At 33.7% G+C, this 27,793-nt stretch overlaps 2 protein-coding genes across 3 annotated transcripts; both read right to left on the bottom strand.

The window, feature by feature from the left end:
- Positions 1 to 173: 173 nt before the first annotated feature.
- Positions 174 to 4,854, bottom strand: LOC146948861 (uncharacterized). Its single transcript, XM_085748439.1, has 12 exons — positions 4,758 to 4,854; positions 3,247 to 3,408; positions 2,350 to 2,446; positions 2,143 to 2,264; positions 1,933 to 2,017; positions 1,691 to 1,826; positions 1,336 to 1,490; positions 1,113 to 1,233; positions 816 to 1,019; positions 615 to 692; positions 435 to 521; positions 174 to 344 (listed from the first exon to the last, which is right to left on the bottom strand). Exons 1-12 carry the CDS (start codon positions 4,852 to 4,854, stop codon positions 174 to 176), a joined length of 1,515 nt encoding a protein of 504 aa, XP_085604565.1.
- A 3,062-nt stretch (positions 4,855 to 7,916) lies between these two features.
- ALDH5F1 (aldehyde dehydrogenase 5F1) lies at positions 7,917 to 18,839 on the bottom strand. Of its 2 annotated transcripts, XM_085745045.1 has the most exons (20): positions 18,657 to 18,839; positions 17,256 to 17,369; positions 16,945 to 17,044; positions 16,164 to 16,212; positions 15,391 to 15,478; positions 15,171 to 15,281; positions 14,430 to 14,492; positions 14,208 to 14,318; positions 13,486 to 13,551; positions 13,326 to 13,403; positions 13,070 to 13,147; positions 11,859 to 11,925; positions 11,198 to 11,283; positions 10,880 to 10,912; positions 10,738 to 10,770; positions 10,082 to 10,182; positions 8,791 to 8,876; positions 8,535 to 8,641; positions 8,372 to 8,449; positions 7,917 to 8,256 (listed from the first exon to the last, which is right to left on the bottom strand). In XM_085745045.1, the coding sequence occupies exons 1-20, from the start codon at positions 18,783 to 18,785 to the stop codon at positions 8,218 to 8,220; spliced, it is 1,617 nt and encodes a 538-aa protein (XP_085601171.1). In that variant the 5' UTR covers positions 18,786 to 18,839; the 3' UTR covers positions 7,917 to 8,217. The 2 variants fall into 2 exon arrangements, with proteins under 2 accessions (XP_085601171.1, XP_085601172.1); XM_085745046.1 differs by lacking the exon at positions 10,880 to 10,912.
- Between the last annotated feature and the right edge of the window lie 8,954 nt (positions 18,840 to 27,793).

A 27,793-nucleotide genomic window follows, 5' to 3' on the forward strand; every position in this document is an offset into this window, starting at 1 on the left:
GTTAATATTACAACCCAACTAATGTACCAAAATAACTTAGAGTTAAGTACCAAATTATTACAACTTATACAAAAATCATAGAGTAAACATCACATTAGATGGATTAAAACTTAATAAGCTCTATGATTCAAAAAACTGATGCTCATAAGAGGTTCAGCCAAATCCCTCTTGCACTAATTCTTCTCAATTTTGATTCTCCTCTTCATGATCTTAAGTGGAACATCCATATCATCCTCATCATTGCTGGGAGATGCCATTTTGCTGGTAGCAGTTGCAGAAACTGTGGGAGTGATAACTTGGCAATCAGATTCAGAATCAGCTCCTCCAAACTTAGGCAACAAATCCTGCATTTGTGCATAAGCATATAAGAAACTGTAAGCAAACAGAATATGTGCAAAAGATAACATATAATTTATGAATGTATAACATATAACCTGTTTAACAACATCAGGCACAGATTCAGCAACCTTAGCAAGCTTGGCCTGAATCTTCTCAAGAGGTTCAGATAAGGGGATTAGCTCCTAAAAACATAAGACATTTACACTGTGTCAATGCAGCCACTTAATTGAACATGAATGCAGCACTTAATTGAATTTCTGATGTAAAGTTATTACCTGGGATTCCAAACTGGATTCTCCAATATGCATAGGGCCTTTGCCCTTGTCCATCAACACGCTTAGAGAAGCACTCTCCTAATAAAAACCAAAAAATACACATTAGCTTCAAGTTGAGGTAAATCCACACTTTACAATATTTATATAAACACTACAACTAATTTTTCAAAATAAAAATCTCCTATTTATGAATTAGCATACATTAGTGAGCTTGGAGAATGAAGCCTCTTCCTTGTCCCACTTAGACATAAATTCTTTGATGATAGAAGGGTCATGACATATCTTCATAACACGGAAAGACTGCTCAAATCTGGGATTGAATTCTGCCTTTGTTTCCACTTTGAAGAGATAAGTTTTTCCAATAAGTTCAGCAAGTTCAGGTGCCATTTGTCCCTCATGGATAGCCTACACAAATTTCATATAAAAGGGTTATAAACAGTTCAAATTAAGAGATGCAAAATATTTTCATTATCCATGAAATAAAAACTAAAGATTTACCATTCCATGCTCAGCAAGGAGATCAGCACAACTCTTATTAAAGATAGAAGTACAATCTCTGTCAAAGATGACCAGTGTTGCACAATCACTTTGGTCAATTGCTCTTACCTTCAAGCAATACCTAAGACATTGGATTTTAAAAGGATATTAGATTATAGATAGATAATGCATGTATAACTACCCAAAATATTTACACAAACAATAGCATTGATAAGTAAATTACCTAGGAAACACCTTCCTAACGTGCTTATCGCACTTTTCACAGAAAAACATGGCTGAATCAGGTATGACAGCCTTGGAACACATACAGGCAGTGTACCAAAAATTCTCCTTGTTAACAATCCTCTTTATGGTGCCAACAACAACAAACACAGAATCCTACAATACATAACCAATACTTAATAATTTCATTTTAAAAAACTAATTGACTTTAAACTAATAGTGGACATATATCATTAAACTAATCCTGTATCTAGATCAAAATTCATGGAAATGAAACTATAATTTCTATTGAGGTGGATTTAAACTGAAAGAATAAATAATCAAGCTGTTTTGCACGAAATTTATACATCACTTACAGTTGAGGCATCCTTAAGTCCCTGCATAGTAGTCCTAGGTGTGTTGTACAAAAACTCCTCCTTTGGGTCAACTTTGGTTTCAGGTTGCAGCTGTGTTATAGTCAGTGGTGAAGGTGAATCATCACTTTCAGTCATCCTAAGAAACAACAATAAAATCTATTAAAACCAACATCCAAATACATTGATTGAAATAAATTTCCTATTTGAATGAATCAAAATAAAAAGTCAACCAAAATGGGTACCTGCTCCTCATGCTAAGACCATCAGCACATGTTGGGTTGAAAAGCACACGTGTGCAGTTCAAGCAATTCTGAACATGCAGCTTTTCTACATTAAACAAACATAAGGATCTTAGAATACATTTCAACCATATAGTAAATGGTACATAAGAACAAATATAAAATACAATCATGACTTTAATACTTGAAGTTGTTAAATATTGTATTGCTCACCTTGGTAAATTTTTGCTTTAGCAAGCTGAATGATCACAATGGCATTCTGAATGTCTCCAGTTGCAATGAAATTGTTCAAATCTTCCACATAGCTTCCAAAAAGAGTACATTGAACCTTATGCCTTAAATAAAAATAAAAATTTGTAAGATACTTAACTATAACTACAAAAGAAAAACTAAACCACAAAATAAGGATTAGATACTTACCCTCCAGACTCCAACTCAATCACATTCAGCTTGCTTGTGATACCCTTCCTTTGAATTTCTCTTTCAATACCAACACCACTCAATACTCCAATAAGGTCTGAAATTAACATCAAACCACAACTACTTCAATGAACATAACAAAAAATCTCAAAATGATTTAAACACATGAAAAAACTTTAAAAACAACTTAAAACACAGAGAAAAATACCAGGCAAGTAATCAGTATCGTAGGACCCTCCAACAATTTCAGAAATAGAATGAAGTTGTATGGTGACTTAGTGATTTTGAGATTTGGTATATAACCAACCTTGCTGCTAAACTGAAAGTTCAGCTTAAAGGAGTGTCTAGTAGTCCTATAATTACCCCCATTGTTAGCCACCCCCATGTTTTCAAAAGTGTAGCATTTTCCTTCAAAAATGTCATTTTTGAACTTATAGAGCAAAGTTTTCTTAATGGTAGCATGAATCCTGTTGCCAGCTTCATCCATCAAAACCATTTCAGTCGAGAATGGCAAGGTGTTTCTGCTAAAGTCAGGAACTTGCCATAATCGAATTACCTTTGCCTTGATGTTCCAAAAAGTTTTTTCAGTAGAAATTTCAGAAATTGGAGAGAACTCAGGAAGGTTAGCCATTTTTCTTGTTAAGAAATTTTTTTGATGTTTAGTAATTAAAAGTTTAAAGACCCCAACACTAAACTAAAATGAAAGTTCAAATTAAAATGAGGGAGAAAGAAAGCAGTGCAATGTTAACACTTTGCAATGCTGGGGCAAGTCTGAACAGACACACACTACACCCTTTTATACTAAAAACCTAGGGTTAGGGTTGAATTAAAAAACTATAAAATTTGGGATTGATTTTGGGGGGAAAATTCGAAATTGGAATGGGTGAAATTTTTTACCTCTTGATTTGAATTTAACCTCATCCTTATCTTCAATCCCATCCTCCAATACTGATTTTCGCAGATTGCTTTGAAAAAAATCTGATTTCCCTTGGGTTGAAATAGCTGTTAATGGAAAATATAGATTGAGGGTTAGAAGCGACGGTGACGGGTTGGAGATTCCTTCATGGATTGGGAAATAAAATAGCTGGGCTAAACAGAGGGGTTTTGATGGTGTTTGTCTCTTAGCATCTGATTTTTTTCATTTTGTAGAGTAAGGGTTTGTGTATCGGCGGAGAAGAAGGGAAAGGGGACTCTCTTTTCAGACTTTGCATTTAATGACCCTGTAAAAGGCTGACCCGGGTTGGACTTTTCACTGGGCCGGGTTTGCAATGGGCTGGTATTCAATTTGGATTTTTGTTGTTTTGCTGAAAATAGGCCCGATAACACATGTTTCTTGGAGGGAAATCTACTAATTCAAATTTTACTACCATAAAATGCATTTTGATTATTTTTAAATTGTGGAAAAATTGTGATTACATAGTTTTCTGCTCCAACTTGCTATTATAGATCATAAATTGAGCTTATAAGAATTATTAAAAAATTTGAGGTGGCTTAGAATTGTGACACATTGGATTGGAAGAAATTTTTTTGCTATTTGTTGTTCCATGTTTGTATATTATTAAGATACATGTATATGACAGTTAGAACAAATGTCTGAGAGCTTAATAGGACGTAGGAAGAATGAAGCGTATGAAGACCAGAGGCGGACCTCTTCAAGGCACAGTGTGGCAAGTGCCACACCAGCCTAGGTCCCCCCTTTTTCTTTTTCTTTTTTTTAATTTTTTTTACCGGTTTATTGTATAATTTTATTCGTATATTAATACAAACTTAATTTTTTTATGTTTATACATATGCCTATATTTCAACTTATATATTAATATGAAGATATATTTTTTTTTGTAATTTATACATGTGTCTATATTTTTACTCGTATATTAATAAGATGACCTATTTTTTTAATTTATACATGTGTCTATATTTTAACTTATATATTTACATGAGGACCAATTTTTTTTTTAATTTATACACATGTCTATAATTTTACTCATATTTAATACGGAAATAAATTTTTGTACAATTTGTACACATGTCTATATTTTTATAATTTTTACGCAATTGCGACTTGCTTTTAAAAAAAAAAAAGCGCAACACACTCACCCGTCCGTATGCACGTGTATCATGCAAGAGCATTCGATTCATCTCTTGTAACCTATATAGAATGAGATGTTCTTAGAACAATTAGTAATGATATAATTTTAGTTCATTTTCAACAAATGGAAAATAAATTATTTTCTTTCTAATTTTGATTGCTACAACTATTTTTAAAATAACTTCTTACTAAATACAATATTATTTAATTATTTCACAAAAAAAAAAAGTTGCCCCACTAATATTTTGAGTCCAGATCCGCCCCTGATGAAGACGAGTCAAGATGTCAGAACTCAGGACAAGTAATGATGTGGAAGTACTCAACGTCAAATGGTGGCTGATAAACTGTGAAGTTGAAGATGAATATTTTTCCAGTAACGCAGAGGAAATGACAAGATTAGGATGGAGTACCCCCATATTATTGGACACGTGGTTGATTGGTACTTCCCAAGTGGAAAAGTAAGAGACCCTGGAATATAATAGGATTAACCTCGAACCTTTAATGGTAGTTGTAGTTGAGAGGCAGATAAGATGCAAAGTAAAGCTGCAGTCCTGAGCGCAGATTCAAGGTTGCAGAATAGAAATAGAAACTTGGAATGAGGTGGTCATCACACGATTGATGAAATCAGTAAGCTCTCAGAAACAGTAGAGTATGTAAGAAACGAAGGACTTGAACGCTCGAAACGAACGAGGTTTTGATGTCTGGGTTGTTAAATGAATCAGCTGAGAAATAAGTAAATTCTTAAGGAACAAACGAAGTTAACTTCTCAACGTAGTTATTGGGCGGACAACGTAAACTAGATAAACCATATCGATACTTTCCGCAAGGATGGCCCGCAAGACGACAAGATACAATATGTTTAAGTCGTGTCTTTTGTTATCCACACTAGTGGGATACGGGAGGTTCACGCTAGTGGGACGGGATACTTTCCGTAAAGAGGGCCCGCACGACGACAAGAGGAGTCCGATGTCAGCCTCAGATAGGAATTTCACCGGTTATGTATGGGCGTTACATTTTGTATATTAACTTAGCTAAGAATTCGGTTTTCCATGCCAAAAATAGACATGTAGAGACTAGATTCCACTTTTTTCGTGAACAAGTAACTGGTGGAAATTGAAGGTGATTCAATGTCCAATTGAAACTCAAGGTGATCATTTTCTCAAAGGCAGTAAAGGCTTACAAGATTGAGAAATTAAGAGTTGGATTGGAAGTAACGTTGTTGAAGAAGCAATTGTTTGAATTATGGGAAGATGTTGAGAATAATTCAAATTCAAACTAATGCATTAGGATCAGTTAGGTAGTTAACAAATGATTCCACTATATAGTTAGTTAAAACTGACTATATGGCACTATAAAAGTGCAACGTTGTAAATTTATTCCATTCCACAATTCAATAAAATCCCCATTATACTTCTTATTCTCTCATACTGGTGTGTAATCGTTTTGTTGAGGGGATCTTCTTCAACTTTTGTTCAATTATTTTAAAATCTTATACTTCATTTATGGTCAAAGAAAATGAAAACGATTTGTGTTAATAAAACACAAATTGATTAAAATAAGTAACGTAGGGATAATGTTTTGCTTAAAGCGTGCACAAATCCATCACCTGAATTAGTCAATATTTAGCAAAAGCAATTAAACAAAGAAAGTATAAACAATAATCAGTTTACTAGTAAATGTGGTGAAATACGCAATTTACAAAAGTTGATACATAGAAGAGAGAAAAATAAAAACACAAATAAAATTATGGGTTAAATATGTTTTTGGTCCCTATAAATATGTCAACTTTTCGTTTTAGTCCCTCTAAAATTTTCCTTCAACCTTTAGTCCCTATAAAATTTTCAATCTTCACTTTTTGTCCCTCTTTTAAAGTAAACTCATATGTAGAATTCATATTTTTTAATAAAATTTTCCAGAAAAATTCAAAATATTATAAGAATCACTCCAAAAAAAATTTAGAATTTTTTAACAAAACATGAATTTAATATGAATTTTTATATTTTTTACGGTTAAAAATTCATATTTAATTTGTGTTTTGTTAAAAAATTATAATTTTTTTTCAGAAAATTGTTTTTGAATATTTTACACATTTCTGCACAATTTCATTAAAAAATACATAAATTAAGTTGAAAATAGGGACCGAAAGTAGTGATTGAAAATTTTATAGGGACCAAAAGTTGAAGGAAAATTTTAGAGGGACTAAAACGAAAAGTTGACATATTTATAGGGACCAAAAACATATTTAACCCTAAAATTATATTGTATTGAAAAGAGTAATCACGATGCTAACATAGATCACCCTACGCAAGCAAGATAGAAGAAACTTTAAAACACTTACATTACAGCTTGGATACATAATACAAGTGCACATCAAACTAAGGATGTCGATAATCATCATATTTTCACGAATTTATAATGTTTTCTTACTTTTTTATAATATTTTTGTAGATGCTACTTCAAGTAACATTTAGAAGTAACATTTAAAGTTATAATTTATAGTTTTTATTTTCAATTTTACCTTCATTATCTTAAATTCTTAAGTGACGGTTATCCTAGAATCTCATGGTTGAAAATCAACCCTTAATGGCCTAGGTTCAATAATCTGGCACATAAAAAATAAAAATAAAAAATCTTACGTGAAAAAAGTAAATACTATTTTAGAATAACATTTTTTTTTTTTTTTACATAATGGATAACATATGATGTATTGTCTTATTGTGATATCTATCTATCAGGGGTTACCTAATAAAAGGGATTTGGATTTCCTAAATTCAAACTCCCTCAATTTCCCAGCATTTAGGTCATTGACAGAGGTTTTGTTTTACCTTACGATATCCAACACATTAGACTCTAATATCTCTATCGACAAAATTTATATCAACCTTAAAAACTGAAGTTAAATTCAACAATACAGAATTGTGGTCTAAGGAAATGAAAGAGAGAAAAAAAAATGAACCAGGGAAATGGAAGCTAATATGTTTGTAAGCCTGCAAATGTAGGGGAGAGTCGACATGTATATCTACTAGGCCGGTTTGGGTTGACATATTTAAGCTTATCTACTGACATAAGTTTTGTGAGACTATCTGGGAGAACTTATGAAAGCAGCTTGTGACAGTTTTCACAAGCTTTTTGTGGCTAATTTTCATAAAATCTCCAATAAAGTTTATGAAGACAGCATATAACATATACAAAAATAATTTTATTTAATTTTATCTTTTTCGATAAAAATAGCTTATGTAAGCTTATGCATTAGCACATATAATGATAAATGTTTGTGTTAAAAATTGTTTATCCAAACAAGCCCAGTGTCCCATAATGACTTTTCTAAATTGTGTTGGTGGATGAAGTTGGTAGTCATTTCATTAACATAAGTGAATTTCCTTTTTAAATACAAAATGTATTTTAAAAATACAAGTTGTGTTAGTGGATGAATTTGAGTGGATTTAGTCCTTTTTTGCTTTCAATTTTAGAATAATAATTTTTAAGGCTCAATGTTTTAGCATAGTATTTTCATTAACATATAACTTATTCAATGATTTTGATTGATGTTTTCAATCAAGGGACTATTTTTATTTTTACAAAATTGAGAAACTAAAATGCTACTTTACTCGATTTATTTAGTTGGCCCCTGCCGTGATGCAAGTCTCCCTCGGTCTGCATGCATCTGCTGCAATTGATAAACAGAAGGTAACCCCTCCAACTTCCAACCATCCAAACACATTTAATCAGCAGCCGAGTACCGTATAAGCTTAGCATCACCTTATACATGAACTCATACTTCAATCTTTGTTCATGTTTCCCAGACAGACATACTTGATCTGAAAAAGTGATAAGGATGGATTTCAATCGTGTCAGAAATTGAAGAATTTACTTCTAAAAAATTACAAATAATGGGGGAAACTAGAGCAGTGAACAATTTAAATTTGTTCTTACCTCCAAATATTCATCCATTCCATATTTAGAACCTTCTCTTCCGAGGCCAGACTGTTTAACTCCACCAAATGGAGCCACCTGCATCATCGCACACACATAGATAAATCCACCAAAAAAATATCCTATTTCTGCTTAATCTCATTTGATAAGGAATGAGATTCACCTCTGTTGAAATTACTCCTTCATTAATACCCACAAGTCCATATTCAAGAGCCTCAGCCACACGCCATGATCGTGGAATACTGTTTGTAAATACGTATGAACCCAAGCCTTCATATGTACCGGTATCGTTCCATATTTATAAACATTAAACCAAGAAACATCAGATATGCCAAAGTTAGTAAGATTAGAGAAGAAAAAGAACTTGTCTTCCAGGCTACACAAAGAACCAAATTAGAAAATAGAGCTGCAAAAACTACCTGCATTAGTGTCGTTAGCAATTCTGATAGCATCCTCTTCAGTTTTGAATCTCAAAAGGGGTGCGACAGGTCCAAATGCTTCCTGTCTAGAGTATCACAAATATGTGAATCAACAGAAACAGTCCTCAAAAAATTAACGATAAAGTTCCAGCTGATTAATTCAATACAATGAGAAGAAAAAAAATCAATATTTCAATAAATGTATAATATAGGCTTTGTGCATCACACCCCTGGAAAGCTATCATGGTTTAAAATTCATATCACTATACTCAGACGAGCACTACCTTTTTAAAAGAATAAGTTTGCATAAGAGTGTTGCACAGTTGTGCATGCATGCATGCATGCATGCATGCATGCATGTATGTATGTATGTATGTATGTATGTCCCGATTACAACCTGTTTATTATCATAAAACTTTAAAACACAGTAAAATGAGATCTTTTTCAATTTCCATAGTCACAAACCACAATCCATAAAACAATTGTTTTTAATGGTTAATGTTTATATAGTTAGTATTATGTTGGGGGCAAGGATCCACTCCTCTCCCTACTTATTGTACTCCTTAACTTCTTCAACCCAACCACCAAGTCAACCTTATATGAAGATTCAGAAAACAATCATGAAAGTGTTTACCCAAAAATCAATAGTGATCAGTTGGGGAGTGAGGAATGCAAGAATTACACTAATGAATACGCCGTTAATATTTCTCAAGTGTCTAGCTTGGAACAATTGACATTGACACGTATTATTTTCATCCTACAGCCATTTCACTGTATCTCCATCTCTGTGTCTCTCTTTGATTCTGTAACGAAACCTTCTATCTCTTTCTAATTTTCCAACAGGATCTACCACTACCAGTACACTATTCTAATAATCTGATTGAGAATGGCCTCAACTGTAATGTTATGACCAACTTTTTCATTTAGTACAATTAAAATCAAGAAAACACAGGAAACAACGTTCATAAGTTTGTGCATATCTATTATCAAACTGTAATTCTTCAATACCAATCATCATGTTAATATTATACATATCTAAGAATTTTTTTTGACAGTGGACTATCTAAGAAGTTGTTAGTTTAAATTCACTAATATAATGCAAGGGCATGAAATATCAAATGTGTAGCAAAAGCTTCCATTTTAGAAGTCCGGATATCACCCATGATTTAGGTATGGTCATTATGTCTACATCAGTTAGTCTAGAAATTACATAAAATATCATGTGAAAGTTGCTGGTTGTATAACGTAAGATACAAGCCAGAAACACTAGATAACATCTTAAAAGCTTTACCTTGATATATCCATCTCATTGTCGACATCAGTGATGACTGTTGGCTCATAAAAAGTTGATCCAAGGCTATGTCTTTTACCCCCAAGAATAACTTTTGCCCCCTTCAAATAAAAGCAATTGAATCATCAGAACTATTACCTTTTGTTATTTGACTTGCTTATCCATCGTTCTATAGTTTCTAAAGAGAAGATTAATGGTATACCTTATATGTACATCTGAGCAAACAAAAAACCAATTTAAATTTATATTCTTCTGCTCAAGTATACATTCCAGGTATAGAATAACAAAGAAAGATTGGGGAGAAATCATTAAAAACAAATTGGCATTGTTTGACTGATGTAACGAACCTTGCCTAGTGAGATAACTAAGGTGTTGTTCAAATATAATTAAGAGTAGAAGAAAAAAATCATCACAAAAACGTTGAAGAAACCTAGAATTTCCCTCTTGCAGGGATTAAACATTTTGAATGGACGCATAAGTTGCACTACTAATAAACAATAGTGATCTATAAGGGGATCTCAGATAGATGGTGTAAATAAATTTGTAGATTCAACTCTTAGCTTCATCATATAGACTTCGAGAGATCAAGATGCCATATAAATGTCTGGGAGGATGAAGTGGAGAATCAGACTGGTAGAATAGAAAAGATGGCAAACCTTTGATTTAGCATCGTGAATCAAGGATTCCACCTGTAAGGAAAATCATAAGCAAACCAAGAGGCATATAAGTTTCCACGAGTTGGAGGAGAATCCCTGTAACGGTGCATATAGAAAATCAATTACTAACAGAAACACAAACCTTTTTTACAGCAGCTTCATTGATCAGAGGGCCCTGTTTAGAGATGAATATAAAATATAGTTACAGGGTGGTCTCATAAAGCTTTAACTCTCATATATTTCTATCAAATTTGAGAGATAGCTCTAGAAAAATAGGGACAGTAAAAACAGATTGCTACAGGAATATAATAAAAGAATTATCATATCCAAAAGTACTCTCTATTATTAATTTGTGAAAATCACATACTGAGTGAGAAAAATGGTGATGCAATGCAATTTAGGCAATTTCCATTGTTGGCATAAAGGAAATATGGATTATTAAATTTAAAAATAGACCTACCTGAGCTACACCTTCACTAAAACCATCTCCAACTTTCATACTCTGAACAGCATCGAGCAATGCATTGGCAAATTTGTCATATATACCTTCACAGGAATTGGTTAAATAAAAAAATGCAAATGTCTTAAACACTGAAACAAATAATGTATCTAAATGGAAATTGAATTAGTGTGAGATAGAAGGAGCCAAATAATCAATAGGACTACACTAACACTACTAATAAAGAAAATCTCTTATAAGAATGTTAGTTCAATTTCCTTAGTCTTTATCTTCTGTTTCCTTGTTTGCAATTTTTTTTTTTTTTAATTCAAAACAATTCTGGATTACATGTCATAATTAAGTGACAATTAAATAAGCAAACCCATGCTGAAATCCCAACCATTAAAATTGGGGTAATAGAGGGCTACAAAATGCTATGCAAGAGTCCTGAAAATATTTCTTAATGTTAACTTATAAGGCACATTATACGAACCAGCTAGTATGTGTTGCGACACATTCCTACATTTTAACACCAATTAGGAGAAGGAACTTAGAACAACAAGTTTCAAGTCTCCAATTAGTATTTATAAATTGGGGAATCATTGACAAACAGTCAAACAGAGTTTGGGGATGGCAGATCAGAAAAATGCATTACAATAGTTTGATATCATTTTCATCTAACCTTCTTGCACAAGAATTCTATTTGCACAAACACATGTTTGTCCGCTATTACGGAACTTTGCTGCAAGCTGCACACACAGGAATTCATCATTACTAGTTGACCAAAGCAGAAGGCCTGAGAGAATCCTAAATTCACAACATGCACCTCAACTTTCAATTTTACCAAAAAACCCAAATTCAATTTTTATTGCATTATTCATCATAGGGAGTTGTTAGCATCCCATGCTGAATTGTCCCAACCACATATCTACACATTCAACCCTCTATATTGAAAATCAAAACATTTGACTAATAAAACAACTAATCATCAATCATGATGACTTTTCAAGAGAAAAGATCTACAAATTGGAAAGAAAAGAAAATAACAAAAGGTTACCAAAAGGTAGTTCAATTATAACTTCAACTCTGCAAGATAGATAAGAATTTGAAGCTAAGATAGTAATCATATACTTATACTTCAACAGTTTACAATTATATCGAGTGAAATCCAACTGAAGATGCTACATAATGTCTAAACGAACACAACAGAAGTTTGACTAGTTAAAAGGTATTTATTTAAGAGTTGGGCTGATTGACACTGTTATTCTAGGAAGTAGAAATCAAAGATAAAATTAAAAATAAACAAATATGCCCGGGAACCAGAACATTCACTGTTATTCTAGGTATGTACTCAGTGACTTGAAATATATTTAGCTACTTTTACCCCTCAGACAAAACCAGCAGCTGCGATTAAATTTGAAACTAGGACGTGCGGAACCAGAACATTCACTTCTAAAATTGTAACTTCCTAGCCCAGCAAGCCCAGCAAACAAGCTAACACCAATATCTATTGTTTTGTGTTAACCCTCACATTGATACCAACACATAGACATAAACTTCCATTTCTGGTAGATTTGCTACAAGAACTGCTTGGGGTTTCTAAATCTGCAATTTACTCGTCCTTGCAGAAGAAAAACATGGAGTAGACATCTCATTTCCAGAAAAAAGATTTACATACTACCCTCATCCACTTTTCAGCATTGGATTAATTAGATGCATTTCTATGATTTTCATATAATTATTTGGAGGAAAAAAAGTGAGAATACGAGTATTATCCACAATGGAGTTATCATAAAAAATCCAGGTCACTACAAATGCACACACCCTGTATAATAACAGCTTACAGAAACACATCATTACAGTCAACATGTGTCGTCATTCTTTGTAACTTACTGTTCCTTTCACTGCAACATCCAGGTCAGCATCGTCAAAAACTATGCATGGAGCGTTGCCGCCAAGTTCCAGAGATACCTAGAATTTTAAAAAACGCATATATAAGGGATAAAAATCCATATGAATATAATGATTTTTAGATCTGCATTGAGAAAAAATCAACATAGGAAATCTATGGTGACTATGAAAGCCTACAAAATAAATAATGAGGAAACAAATACCAAATGTGGTTACAATTAAGAGCATCTAATCGTACTTTTTTAACCGTCTCAGCAGAACCTGCCATCAATTTCTTTCCAACAGCCGTTGAGCCAGTGAATGTAATCTTCCTTACCTATAGAAGGTTATAATTTCTTTCTTAGATGTTCAGTTGCATTTAAAGGGTAATTGCTTCTTAATTCAACTGCTGATAGAACCTGTGGACTTGCGATTAAAGCGTCTCCAATATCAGGAGCATTTCCCATAACCACATTCACAACACCCTACATCATCAAATAATAAACTTCAGGCTCAAAATTTCAGTAAGATTTATGCAATATAGTTGAAGAAAGTCAAAACTTATCCTAAGAATCCAACTTAGTATTTCTCTTCGACAGATCCACTTCAGATTTACATTATGTATGCTCCATGAACGTTAAATGCATTCTACAATAATAAACTACAAAGACTTGTGTATTTGAAATGGGACCACAATGTTACAGTATACTACAGTATGAAAGTTAGTAAGAGATACAATCAAGGAAACTACAATAATAGCACATAACCAATGTAGTTATCACATGAAGACATAGCAAACTAGATGCCAAAATATCATAATTTTTATATAATCCTCACAAGTAAGCTCCAGATGTACATTTTCAAGCTTGGATGAATATTTTCAATTAATATAATTGCTAAATTACCAATCACCATAACAGAAAATTATTATGTAGCACCGGCACTACTGATTGAAGGCAAGTCTCGTGTCTGACACGAAACTGACACATGGTCACATTCATTCACTTCCATATTCTTAAATTATTACCGAAAGCTACGTGTAGTGTTGTGTCTGTGTTTGTATCGGTACTTCATAGGGACCAGTAAGCCAAAAATGCAATGGCTACTTGTTACAGTCATAAATGTTGGTTTAAGAAACTACCGCAGGTATTCCAGCTTGAATAGAGAGTTCAGCTGCAGCTAAAGCAGTCAGAGGCGTAAGTTCAGAGGGCTTTATGACCACAGTACATCCACATGCAAGGGCTGGGCCAACCTAATGTAAGGAAAGACAAATTTTGAAACGATTGTTATTTACTTACTCCTGAAACAATATCAAGTGAAAATGGATATTATTTGGATAGTGAAGACCTGAAACTAAACACACCTTTCGGGTAATCATAGCAAGAGGAAAGTTCCAAGGTGTAATTGCACCTACAACCCCTATAGGCTGCAAACACCAAGAAGAGGTAAAAAAGAGTTCTGTAGTCAAATGTCAGGATTTATGAAACAGAAATTGATTATTAAACATTAGAAAATATTTCATCTAGAACATACATTATAAAAGGCAATTGAAAGCATGCTTTCTTACAGCTTTCACAGACTATATTATTGGAAGTCAGGACAAGTTACTCAAGATACACAAATATATAGCTACAGTTCGCTATAACCTAATCCCATTTTCTTTTAACAAAACAAGAATATACTTTTCATTTGCTGAAAAAAATGCCTCCTTGGACTCTACTTGACACATGACCTCAAAATAGAACACTTGGCACTACTCAGACAGTGCCATGTTTTGGCTACAATTATTAGCTATGTTTCAACAACAAATCTTACACCCATGGTATCCACGATTTCCATTGAATTGCTAGTAAGTGAGCCTACATTCAAAATGCCAAAGCAAATCTTACACTCATGAACTATCCTTTTTAATCACACATTCCTAACAATGTGCAACGCTAAGACTTTGACATGATTTGTAACGCTAAATACCATGCACCATTTACATCCCATAAACAAATATAATGAAAAGAATTGATGTACCATAACTATAAAGTTTCTCTACGAAATTTCTTCATATTATGAAATATAAAATTTAAGACAACAAATAAACCTTGAAACTTACCTGCTTTAAAACAAATAACCTCCGATCAGATAGAGGTGCAGGAATTATATCCCCATATATACGTTTTGCCTCCTCTGATGCAAACTCAATAAAGGCAGCACCATAACCTATCTGCAAACAGTAACTTTAATAACATAAATCCTACTTGAGAAAGAACATACAAAGAAAAGGAACGATAATTGGAAAAGTACTCAATAACAAAAATTCAACCGTCTTGTACCTCACCCAGAGACTCTTTAAGAGGCTTTCCTTGCTCCAAAGTTATAAGTTGTGCTAACTCTTCTTTGTGTGCCATTAGTAAATCATACCTTGAAATAGATTAAGAGAAAATTAGTCTTTTACCGTGAGACACTACTTATCTTAATGCTTGATAATACAAAGTCATACAAATTGTGGCAAATCCTATATTTCGTGAACATAGCAAACATACAAAGGTGGACTAGGATTATATGAGAGAAGCCTTAGCCAACCAAGTTATCTTTCTTTTTCACATTTTTACTTCTCCTCAAGTGGTTGATATCTTAACCAGGGCCATGATTAGAAAGTAGCATCAGTTTCTTGTCGACAAATTATTGATGGTTAACCAACTAGCATCAATTTGAGGACCAATGTTAATGTAATAATCCAGGATGTGGATATGTTTAAGACTTTCATATTTATCACGTGTCTTTTAGGCTATCATAACTATTATTTCATCCATATGTTACAACTGTATTATTTTATATAGACCTAATCTTAGGAATTTATTTCCTATCCTGTGAATATGCGGTAAATATCTGTTACATTGCTGGAAGAAAAAAAAATCTTGTAAAGATGCTGAATGACTATTTAATGGGGATGGCCCCAGTCTTTTCCAAACAGAATCCCAGATTATTTTATATGTTTTTGTTATTTTCCGACACGCAAAGGCTTAAATAAAATACACGACAGCAGCTAAGTCAAATATTTCCATCGAAGCAGGTTGCTCATGAAATGAGTAGACAACAATCATACCATTTCCTCAAAAGTTTACTCCGCTCAGAAGCAGTGGTTTTGCTCCATGCTACACAGAAGAAATCTTAGTTATTATAGTATTGTGAATAATCAAATGATACCAACAGCAGAATTTTTTAGTTATTCATCATTTGTTCCAAGTAAAAACGATGCATATGTATGAACATAATTCTAGAACCAATGGAACATCAATCCATCAACAATAAGAAATTGGGAAAGGGTACAACTAACATGGTAAATCCAACTAAACTAGGGCAATACTTTCCGTTGAGTGTAAGATTGATCGAAATATGTATAACTTGCAATTTATGCTAGTCACTCTAATAAACCATACTACAAAAAAGAGTTGAATGTTACAAACTGAACTCTGGCTTATTCACTTTCAAAGTTGTAAATCTTTTAAAGCATACTGCGCGTAATATCTAACCTAATTTGAATTAGCCAAAGCTAATGCTTTGACTTACAGCAAGAGATGTTATTCCTGATAGGTCTCCAAGTTCATAAGAAAAGAAAACAAAAAAATAACCTGAGATTATCCAATTCTTACACTGAACTTTCTATTGTGCAACACAACAATCTCAGACATAACCAAATTCACTCCAGATGTTATAAATAAATAAATAAATGGACAAAGAAAAAAAGAAAAAAAAATCAGTACCTACATAAGCTATTTGATAAGTATACACTAAGTATCTTACACAAAAACATGTTAACCCTCTCTTATTTCTGCTTCTAGTCCAAAATACATGATATTATAGCATGAAAATGTGAAGTTTCTTACATCTATATGCATCAAAAGCAGAGGAAATTGCATCATTTGTTTCCCTTCCACCCATGCATGCTACATCTGCTATAGATTCACCAGTTGCTGGATTATAAACCTACAATAGCATTGCATTTATTATGTCTGGCAGACAGTACTACCATGCAACTTATAGCGATAAAAGAAGAAAAGAAGAATAAGCAGCAGCGAACAGACTATGACCAACATTACTAACTGAAAGCAAATCAGCACATCCCCCTCTTTAAACTTTGCAAAAAAAACCAATTGAAGAAGAAAAGGAGTCAAAAATAACAGCAGCTATGGCATACCTTTATGGTTTTTCCATCATAAGCATCCCTCCATTTCCCTCCAATGAGGCCTTGAGTTCTCAACAGCCCAGAAGTGTTAAGCTGGGAGGCAATACTATATGCATCCGTGCTCATCTGTCATTCAAAAAAGACCCTAAACTCATGCACAGATAACAAGAACATCCCAGAATAATAGTTATAATGATGATGATGAGTAGACACTCATTTTTATAAAGGTACAAAGTTGTATCCCAACGTTTTAGTTACATAGCAATCCTTATTCTTGAAGAAAACTATGAACAAGTGCAACCAACGAGGGCATTGCAGAAAGTTATGATCAAATGAAACCGATTTGTTCACAATTACAGTCACAATATGGTTGCAGAAAGCACAAAAGTTTGATATTGCTTGCAGACAGAATTTAGTTGTTCATTTTAAAACTTTGAAAAGTCGTTTCTTTGGTCATTTTGTGGTCTCGACCCTCTGGTTCCCAACAGAAGCGCCCTGATCATCCGAAGTTTGGACGGGAGGTAAGTAAAGATTGGCCAACAATTGTAACAACTTCGAAATCAGGTCTCCAAAAATTTGTTTTTAACTCGAATTCATTCATTAACCACTTGAGTCCTAGCATTGACACAGACACGAACACCACATTGATATTGACACCGGTAATAGTTTGAGAAAATGAATTAATTGATCGTAATGACATGTGTCGGACACCAGACATGCCTTTTGATATCAAATTGGTTCACATTAATAATACTATCAAACACAAAAATCAGCAAGATCCAATTCAAAATTCTCGCTCTTGAAACAGACAAAAGGTTTACATTTTGAATCAAGACAGGAATATCATCAAACAAAAATAATTAAAAAAAAAATTATTGTTATATACATCTTTGGATTAGTGGCAAGTTTTTTTGTTTTCTTAGTACAACTCTAAATTAAAGTTTTTGTCGAAATCACTGTCAATGCACATAAATGTACAATATGATTTTTTTGTTTAGGAAATAAATGTACAATATGATTGTGATGTACCATGAAGCACATATACTCCTTGGATTAGACGTATCCTAGTGTCAGATACATATTGTGTCCAACACAACACCAACATCAATGATTACATTGAATTATGTCATTTTTCTCAATTTAGTACCAGTGGCAACGTGTCCGTGTCGTATCCGGTATTGGTGTCTGTGATTCATAAGTGATGACAGTTATATAGTGAAGTCACATTTATCAATCTAATCTAATATAATAATAATAATAATGTGAAGAATTGCATATAAATGATATTGACAGTGACATGAAAAGAAAAAGGAAAAACATCAAAAATTACGATGAGAGAAAGAAAACATAAAATTCAGTGAACACATGTGCGTAACTTCATTTCAGAGAGAGAGAGATAGAGAGAGATCGTACCTTGCGAGTGAGAGGAATTTGCATGAGAAAATTGGCAGAGAGAAGATGAGAAGAACGATAGAGAAGAAGCGCCTTTGATGATGATCGGAGTGCGTTCCTCATGCTGCCACCAAACTTCATTGCTGCCATCACCACTGCAATCGTGTCGCTTCCAAATTATCTTTGTTGTTTGTTGTTGTTTATAGAAACGAATAACAATAACAATTCTATTCTATTCGTTTTTACACTTAAAAAAGAAAGAATGTCATGTATTCTTACATCACTCGTGTAATCGTGTCATTCAAAGAATTAAATATCTTAACAAGATATAATATACTCCCTCCGTTTTAAAATGAGTGTCGCTTTAGTCAAAAAAATTTGTTTTAAATGAGTGTCGCTTTCAGTTTCCAATGTAATAATAACTTTTTCTTTTCAATTGTACCCTCCAATTAATACTCTGCACACTACTTCCAAAGTATTACTTTTAAAACTAACCAATAGTTAATAAGGATAATTTGGTAAAATAATCATTCTCTTTCTTTTAATCATTGCATTTCTTAATATGTGTGTCAACACCTAAAACGACACTCATTTTGAAACGGAGGGAGTAGTTTTCTTTCTTTTTGGTACAACAAGATATAATATAGTTATCCTAGTATATTTATTTTTGGGTTAAATATGTTTTTAGTCCTTACATTTTGCGCTCATTTGAAGAATAGTCTCTACATGTCATTAAATATTTTTAAAATCGTCACATTTTATCTCCGTTATGAAAATTAGTTTGTGTTGTTAATTCTCTAATGGAATGCTGATGTGGCAGTTAGCAGGTCCTGATTATTTTAGGGTTAAACATGTTTTTGATCCCTACATTTTGCATGACTTTGAAGAATGGTCCTTATTATTTTAGAGATTCTAAAAACATTTATTGAAATGCAATACTATTTCTCAAAGTCATGCAAAATATAAGGACCAAAAACATATTTAACTTTAAAATAATTGGGACCCATTAACTGCCACATCAACATTCCGTTAAAGAATTAACAACAGGGACTAATTTTGATAACAGAGATAAAATGTGATGATTTTAAAAACATTTAATGAAATATGTAGGGACTGTTCTTCAAAGGGGCGCAAAATGTAAGGACTAAAAACATATTTAACCCATTATTTTATGGAGAATGTTAACCAGTGTCCCCGGGGCATTGGTTAAGCACCAAATAAACTAAGTTTTTATTAAAAAGTAATGTAATTATTACTTAATAAAAAGTGACAGTTTATATTTCCAATACAGAAAATTCTATTTATAGATTCCTTAACCAGTGCCCCGGGGCACCGGTTAACAAGACCCTTATTTTATATGTCCATGAAACGTGGATCTGAATGTTTTATTATGTGTTTGAGACTTTTTTTTTTGTCTAGTCTAGTAGATAGAAATTCACCACCTGACGTAAATAAGTGGGGAATCTGAGATTTAAACTTTGACCTCCTACGTATTACAATGTTTCTACCAATTGCGTTATATGCTCACGAGAACAAAACTAATTTAATTAGTCTTTTTGATTGTTACTAAAAAACTAAAGGGAATCGGGTTTTGACATTGGATACTAACGGGAGGAGGATGAGTTAGAGGCGGAGGAGGTGCAGGAGTTACATTCTTGATTTTAATTAATCATTTATCTTATCCTCTTCTTCATGTGTGTCCCTATTTTTCAAAAGAAAAAATCAATTCTTAGCACACCGTAATTTCTATGCAGGTTAGTGTTTAGGGTCGTCAATCTTGTAGGGAGATGCACCTTCGTGCGTAGAGGTATGTGGGATTCTTACTCTCTCAAAGGTATTTGAAGCAATGACTTAAATTTGGGTTCCTAAATTCTCAATGGTCATAAAGGTTCCCTCATCTATTGAATCTTAGAAGGACACATCAACATGTTCTCCCTCTCGGTAGTTCTACAAACGGGCAGTCGTATCTCGTCTACCTTACTAAGGATGAAAGAAGAATAAAGTTACTATGCTGATGTAATTCCCTGAAGTTACTATGTTTTCCTAATTATCGTGATATGTTATCTTAGTTACTTCCTGATTTCGGTATGTTTGCACCAATATTAGGTATGTCATCTTCGTAAGTACCGTTGTCTAAGGGTTGATTCGCTATAGAATAAAAAAATCTTATGCTTTAGTAAAATTAAATAGTATTCATAAAATAAATGAATAAAGAACTTAAATTAAATAATCCAACAAATAAAATAGATGTTCATCTTAGAACCCTCCTCTAATAAGGTTTAGTTACTCATGGTAACTAATGACATATTACAAAAGAAATAAAACATATCATAGAGACGTAGAGTGAAGAGAGACTCCTCCCTTGAAGCTCCTGGTGCTTGACTTCCTCATGAACCGCTTTGTTCTGGATGAGAAAATGCGAATGAGAGGAGTTTGCATTTATAGGCAAGTTTTCAACTAGGTCAAGGTAATCAGAACCGGACCGGTCTTTAAACCGGCGTACTTATGGGTTTGAGGTTTTAGGGTTGGACCGGGGTTCAACCGGGGTCGGACCGGTATTAAGTAAATATACATTTTAAATTTTAGATAAATAAAAAAATACAAAAATGATATAATATTCATATTTTTGTACAAATTATTTATATAAATTAATACATTTTTGGGAATAAATTAATTTTTTTAAAAGGTAATATAAATCAATATTTATAGTTTATATGCATTGATACGTATACATTTTAATTTAAAGCTCATACATATATATAAACAAATTAGTAAACTTTTTTTTTGTGGTAAAAAACAAATTATCAAAATTTTAGTCATGGTAAACGATGCTCAAACCAACATCTTCTACTTTTTTTTAGTGGGTCATGTAGGTTGGTTAGGCCCAAACCACTAATATAAAAGCCGTAAGTTGTAGCCCTAATTCAGTTTATCTACTTCTTTTCCCAGTGTGAGCCGCACATCCTCTCCCCATTTCCCAGTGTGAGCCGCACATCCTCTCACCATTATCAGTTTATCACTGTTCACTTGCTATTGCCTCACTCACTACATCTCTTGTCTCTCCAAATGATCTTCTTCTTTCTGTATCTACGTGACCCAACCGTATCCACACCAGTTCCAGCAACTCATGATCTATTTTTAATTTTTTAAGATGTGAAAACGGAAAACCGACCTGACCTGCAAAATCGATCGAACCGGCGGTTTTTCGGTTTTTTCCGGTTTTCAACCGGTTTTCCAGTCTGCTATCTGGTTCTATAAACTAACGGTTTACGGTGCTAACGAACCGGACATTGATCTGGTTCACGGTTCAACCGATTGAACCGGTCGGTCCGGTTCGGTCTTGATTACCATGCTAAAAAAACAGGGCTTTTCCACTTAAAATTCGGAAAAAGTTGTTCTGACCAGTGCCACAGCATGCCAAAAGCGCATGCTGAGGCGCATGAGTGCAAAAACCATGCCCCAGGCGCATGAGTGCAAAAACCATGCCCCAGGCGCATGGCAGCATGTCTGGGACACATCATTGTAATTTCCTGCGTGTTATCGTCTTTTCTTCATCTTTTTTGGATCTTTCCTTTCATATAAGATGTCTTGGGACCTGGGAACGAAATTTCTCTCTTTAAAATGTCTTCTGAGGCCAATTGAATCTCCATTCATGGTCTTCCCAATATCTTCACAAGTCGATTTTCATGATTTCTTCTTTAATTACATCAAAACACCCTAGAATTGTTATGTTTCAGGAAAAGCTAGAATTACATGATTCAAATAGAAAATATTACAAAATGTCCTGAAAACCATAGGCAATTGTTCTAATACTCCTTTATATTAGAGAAGAATACATATCCATTTGCAATTGAATGGTTTCTTTCAACCCCATTGGTTAAGACGTCAGGTAGAGACCAACACTCCTCACTTGTGTTTTTTCTTCCACCACAATAACATGACACCCAGTCTCCATTTCAACCAACTTCTTCTCACATTCATTTGCTTACTCAACAAGATCACCGCACTGAACTTCAAATTTATCAAATGAATCTAGATTTTGTTGGAACAAAATAAGTTTAACAATGCCTCTTAAGTTTTGATGATAGTAAGGTATTAAAAGTTCAATTGGATATGCTAATATTTGTTCAAATGTGCATCACCATGGACTAAAATTTATAAGTTTTAGAGCAAAGTATTTGTTCTGGAAGAATAAATGAGAGCAAAGGAATTTTCAAAGTTGCAAGTCACAGTCGGAAGACCATCCAGAAGTTGACTGTCAGAGTCTGAAGTTCACCCAGAGTTTGAAGTTCATCAGAGTCTGAAGTGAAGAACCTAAAGTTAGTTATTATGGATATTTGAAGACACAAATATGTAGAAGGAATAGAAGACTGGTGTAACACTCTAAACCCTTAAAGCGATAAATTACGCAAATAATATAAATCATACAAGGATCTAGATGTTACTTCTACAATAAGTTCAACATGCCTCAATATTTTTTCTCATAACATCACAGCGGAATAATAATATCATCTCATCAACAACTAAATAAAACATCTACAAGCAACCAGGTCACATAATCATACTACATCACCAATTATAAATTCTCAACTCAACACACTGAGTGAATAAAAATCTCCACAAGACATAATAAAATAAACAGACAGACGCTCTAAATTAGAGCCCGACTCTAAAGACTCCAAAAGCAAAACGAGGTAGCTCCAAAGCTAACCTCCAGCAACTCACCAAGCTAAATCAAACTAATCATGCATGTCGTCTACCCATCCATACGAATAAGGTAGACGATCAACCAAACGGGCACTGGGGGTTAGTTCATAGTTCATAATTAAACATAATCAAATGAAATAACATATTTCAATTTCACATGATTAATAAACTCAACATAGTTTTATCTTGGTTTTCGGGTGTCAAACATTGATTACGTTTGAACCTTTTTAACCGGTGATATCTTATTTTTTCTTGGGAAGGGAAAAAGTAAGCAAAACCCTTGAGAATCGAGGTCTGGGAGTTGATTTCGCTATGGGAAGGTGTTAGGCACCCATAACGACTATAGTAACCTATAGGAACCATCTTTAATTTCTACGCGCGCGCCTTATTTTTAAATGCTATTTGAAAGTGTTTGTTTAAACCTAAGAGTTTTCTAAGTGAAGAATTGGAGGGAGAAGAAGATGTTTGAATTTTTATTTTATTTGAATTGAAGGAATTTTGATTCCTTGCCTACGTACCCGTTTAAGGGATCAAATCCACCGTAGTTCTCTTCCAAAAATGTTTTTTTGTTTTTGTTGGTTGATTTTAAGTTTGAAAATTGGAGTTTGAAGAATGGAGATTGAGAGGCCTCAAGGGCATAAGATTGGAAAAAATGTGAGGCGGGATTAGTTATTTTGCAAAATGAAAGTCAAAGTATGATTAAGATTCATTGAAATTTGATTAAGAAAATGAAAGGGAAAATTACAATGGGATTTTGATCCCAGGGTTTATTTAGAAAATGGTTTGAATGATATTGTTCATGTTTTTTTGAAAAGAGGTTTTTCTAAGGGTAAATCCTAAGCATTCATCTAAACATACAATCCTAAACATACATCTAAACATGCATACCCTAGCCATATACCTAAAGTGATGTGTGTGCATGTGTCGGTGCTTGTGTCGGTGTACATCATTAGAGTCCATTGTCTTTTACATCATTGGCCTAGATACATTCTATGGTCTTGCAAGAAATTAAAAGCATAAGAAAAATATTACAAAATTCCTAAGTTTTACATTCTAATTTTTGCATGAAATTAAATTGCAAGAAAATAAAGACTAAAAATATAAGAAGGAGATGAAATGCTCATGGATGAATGAAACATGAAGTAAAATGGTTAGTAGCATAAGGCATGAAAATGATGAGATTATAAGCAAAGAGAATGGTATAGGAAGGTAGTGAAAGTTAGAAGTAAAAATAGCACAAAAAGGACCTAAAAAGGCTAATGATACTAGAACCAAGATCATGACCTATGATTGTTCAAGTCGTGCTTGTTTTCAAATAGCTTTAGGTACTGTAGCAACTTGAACAATTATAGGTCAAGATCACACTAAAAAAGGTATGAAAACACATAGATATCATCCACACATTTATTCACACATTTACAAAATGAAATGTAACTTGTAATGCAAGAAAACAAAGGATACTAACACAAACAGTGACCTAAGCATGTCACCATGTAAAGAATGCATCACAAAATCATATATCAACGGTCAACTTCATGTATCAAATTGCTAAAGATCAAAACATACCAAAGAGAATACAAGTTGTACAAAAGTAGCAAAATATTCACAAGAAATTCACATGTATTTTTCATCTATTTTTAACACATGGAAATATCATGAAAACAACGAGGAAAATATCAAAGTTATGTAGAAAAAATTAACTAGAGATTTAATGAAAAATTTTAACCGGCAAGAGGTGCAGGAAGCAACATTTGCGTGGAAAATAGCAAAAAAAGGACAGAAATTAGGCCCAGTAACAAGAAGCAGCCCAAGCCCAAGCACGCATGGGTCTGGATCATCCAAATGCCTCAGAGGCGTTGGATCAATCCAGACCTAGATCTGAAGGTCAAAAACGAAAGGGAACCGAACCAGAAACAAACCGGACCGGTTCAACGCCTTTATATAAGGTGTGAGACCGGTCCAGTCTCATTTCTAACACACCTCTCTCTCTCTTCTCTCGTTCTCTCCTCTCTCTAGCTTCACTGGTTGTCTTCCCCGGCGGGTTTGACCACCGCCGATGAAGTTTCCGGCGACGAAACCCTAATTCTACCCAGAAACTCGAATCAAACACATCCAGATGTTCGTAATTCTATCCTAAGCATGAATCTGCAACTTGATTTCATAAAAGAAGCCTAGAACGGCGTAGATCGGATCTATAACCTTTCGGTTTTGAAAAATATTTTGAGTTTTCATGATCCTTTGAAAGAACATGTTCGATCTACTCCGATCTACACCGTTTGAGGACTTAGAACACACATGCAAGGTATAAACAACACGAATTTGAAATGGCAAGGCGAAGTATTCGAAGAGCTTGAGATTTTACCTCGTTGAAGCTTTGAACGAAGGATGAGGAATTTCGTCAGAATATCCTTGCGAAGTGCTTCGTCTCTTGCTTTCTTAGAAATCTTCGATCTGGAAACCCTAACCGTTACGCTTTGGTTTGCAGGTTCAGTGACTTCTTCGTTTTCGAGCTTCTGGTTCGATATACGATCTGAAACCCTAGGGTTTTGGATTGATGTGAACTGGATCTTGATTTCAGAGACTCGTGTGATTTTCTGGATTCGGTTTTGATTTCTGTTTGATTCTTCTTCTTCTCTTCTTCGAACTTATTTTCGCGATCGTATTGGCTCTCGTATTTCGCAATTGAGCCGGTGCTCGAATTGCGAAAGAAAATGCTCGATGATGAAGATCTTCGATCTCTGAGAGCTTGATTTTTCAAAGAAAAGATTCTGTTGCTTTTTCTGCCTATGTATTCATGTTAATTGACACAGGAATGGTGGATTTGGATGATGAATTCAAGTTTCTGGTGATTTAGGGTTTCGGTTAGGGATGAATGTTTTTGAAGTTTTTCTGGAATTTTTGTGTTTGATCTTGATTTTGCTGAAAGAGAAACTGGATTTATGTTTGTGATGTGGCGTTGATTCTGTGGCCAATTCTGACACTGTGCACTATTTATAACCTGCCATGTGTACTTGAGACCCATTGAAATGGTGACATGTGTCCTGGACCTTAACTGATTCGGCCTGGGCTGATTTTTGGACTTGAGGGCTTTTCTGCAAAAAAATAGAAGTTGTGGACTACACTGCAAATAATAAAAAAGGACTTAAAATAAAAAAAAGACTTGAGGACTGGACTGAAAATAAAATGGAAAATGGACTTCTTTGCAAAAATTGACAAATTTGGGACTTGACTAGAAATTTTAAAAGTAAAAGGACCAAAAATAAAAATATAAAAGTGGACTTAAAATGTAAAAAAAAACTTGAGGACTAAAGTTAAAATAATAAAATTGGGTAAAATTGGTAATTTTGATTAAACGTAAAGTGAAACGAATAAAAATAACAAAACGGACTAAAACGAACCAACTACTTAAATGAGGTACTTTAAAGTAACCTCTCTTTGTCGAAATTTCGTGTGAAAAGACCAAAATGCCCCTAGGGACTAAAACGACTCAAAATGAGTCAGATGCAATTTAAAATGGATTTTTTAACAGGAAATTAAAGCAAGAGCTTATACAAGCAAAATTAAAAGACTCAGAGACAATTTTTTGGAAATTAAACAGAGTTTTAACACATGAAAAGACTAAAATGCCCCTAGGGGCTAAACTGACTCAGAATGACTTCAAATGCAATTTTTAAAATGGATTTTGACATGCAATTGAAATAAAAACTTATTCAAACAATTGAAAAGACTCAATCAGTTTTTTAAAGGACTAAAATGAGCTTGGACACAGGAAATGACTAAAATACCCTTTTATGTGAATTTTGCAAGTAATGGTGAAATGAAATGTGGAGAAAGATGTAATTGATCAAAGACAGTTCAAATGACTTGAAATGCAAGAAAAGAAGAATGAAGCTAGTATTTTTTAGGTCCAAAATTAGGGTATAACAAACATCATCATAAATAACAAGTATACAAGCACAATCAAGTAATGCATACAATTCACCTCGTTCAAGTATTCACAACAATCCCAAAGATTCACCAAATGCTCATATACACCGATTCAAGTATTCAAATATGATTCGACTCATCAATCAATGTATGCATGCAATGTTTTAGACTCAATATATGTATGTGAGGAAAAGGAATGGTTTAATTTTGGGGTTGTGATGACATGTTGTCATTGCGTAATATTTAGGACTTTTTATTGACATTTTGAAAGAGTTATGAGGCAACATGAGCTATCCAGGGGTGTGAAAAGCAGAAATTCTGGAATTCAAGAAAGTAAGAAATCGTGTCACGATTTGTCATAATGTGGCACGATTATGGGTCCATAAAGAAGGTTTGATTCTGCCAAAGAAATTGTGACACAATTTTTGGTGGCGTGACACGATATTAAAGAAGGACCTTGAAGGAATCTAGGGTTAAGTAAGAAATTGTGACACAATTTCTTGCACTGTGGCGCGATTTTCAAC

This window comes from Medicago sativa, chromosome 2 (genome assembly GCF_051527215.1).
Source record: "Medicago sativa cultivar Bolivia chromosome 2, Bolivia_mono, whole genome shotgun sequence".
In the NCBI taxonomy this organism is placed as follows: Eukaryota; Viridiplantae; Streptophyta; class Magnoliopsida; order Fabales; family Fabaceae; genus Medicago; species Medicago sativa.

Excerpts from the sequence above, each read along its gene's own strand:
- LOC146948861 (XM_085748439.1), bottom strand. The coding sequence starts at position 4,854 with ATGGGGGTACTCCATCCTAATCTTGTCATTTCCTCTGCGTTACTGGAA. Across the intron at positions 1,020-1,112 it reads TCCTTGCTGAGCATGGAATG|GCTATCCATGAGGGACAAAT; the intron begins GTAAATCTTTAG and ends AAATTTGTGTAG. Across the intron at positions 345-434 it reads TGCCTGATGTTGTTAAACAG|GATTTGTTGCCTAAGTTTGG; the intron begins GTTATATGTTAT and ends GCACAAATGCAG.
- ALDH5F1 (XM_085745045.1), bottom strand. The coding sequence starts at position 18,785 with ATGGCAGCAATGAAGTTTGGTGGCAGCATGAGGAACGCACTCCGATCA. Across the intron at positions 17,045-17,255 it reads ATGATGGAAAAACCATAAAG|GTTTATAATCCAGCAACTGG; the intron begins GTATGCCATAGC and ends ATGCTATTGTAG. Across the intron at positions 15,282-15,390 it reads TTAAAGAGTCTCTGGGTGAG|ATAGGTTATGGTGCTGCCTT; the intron begins GTACAAGACGGT and ends TACTGTTTGCAG.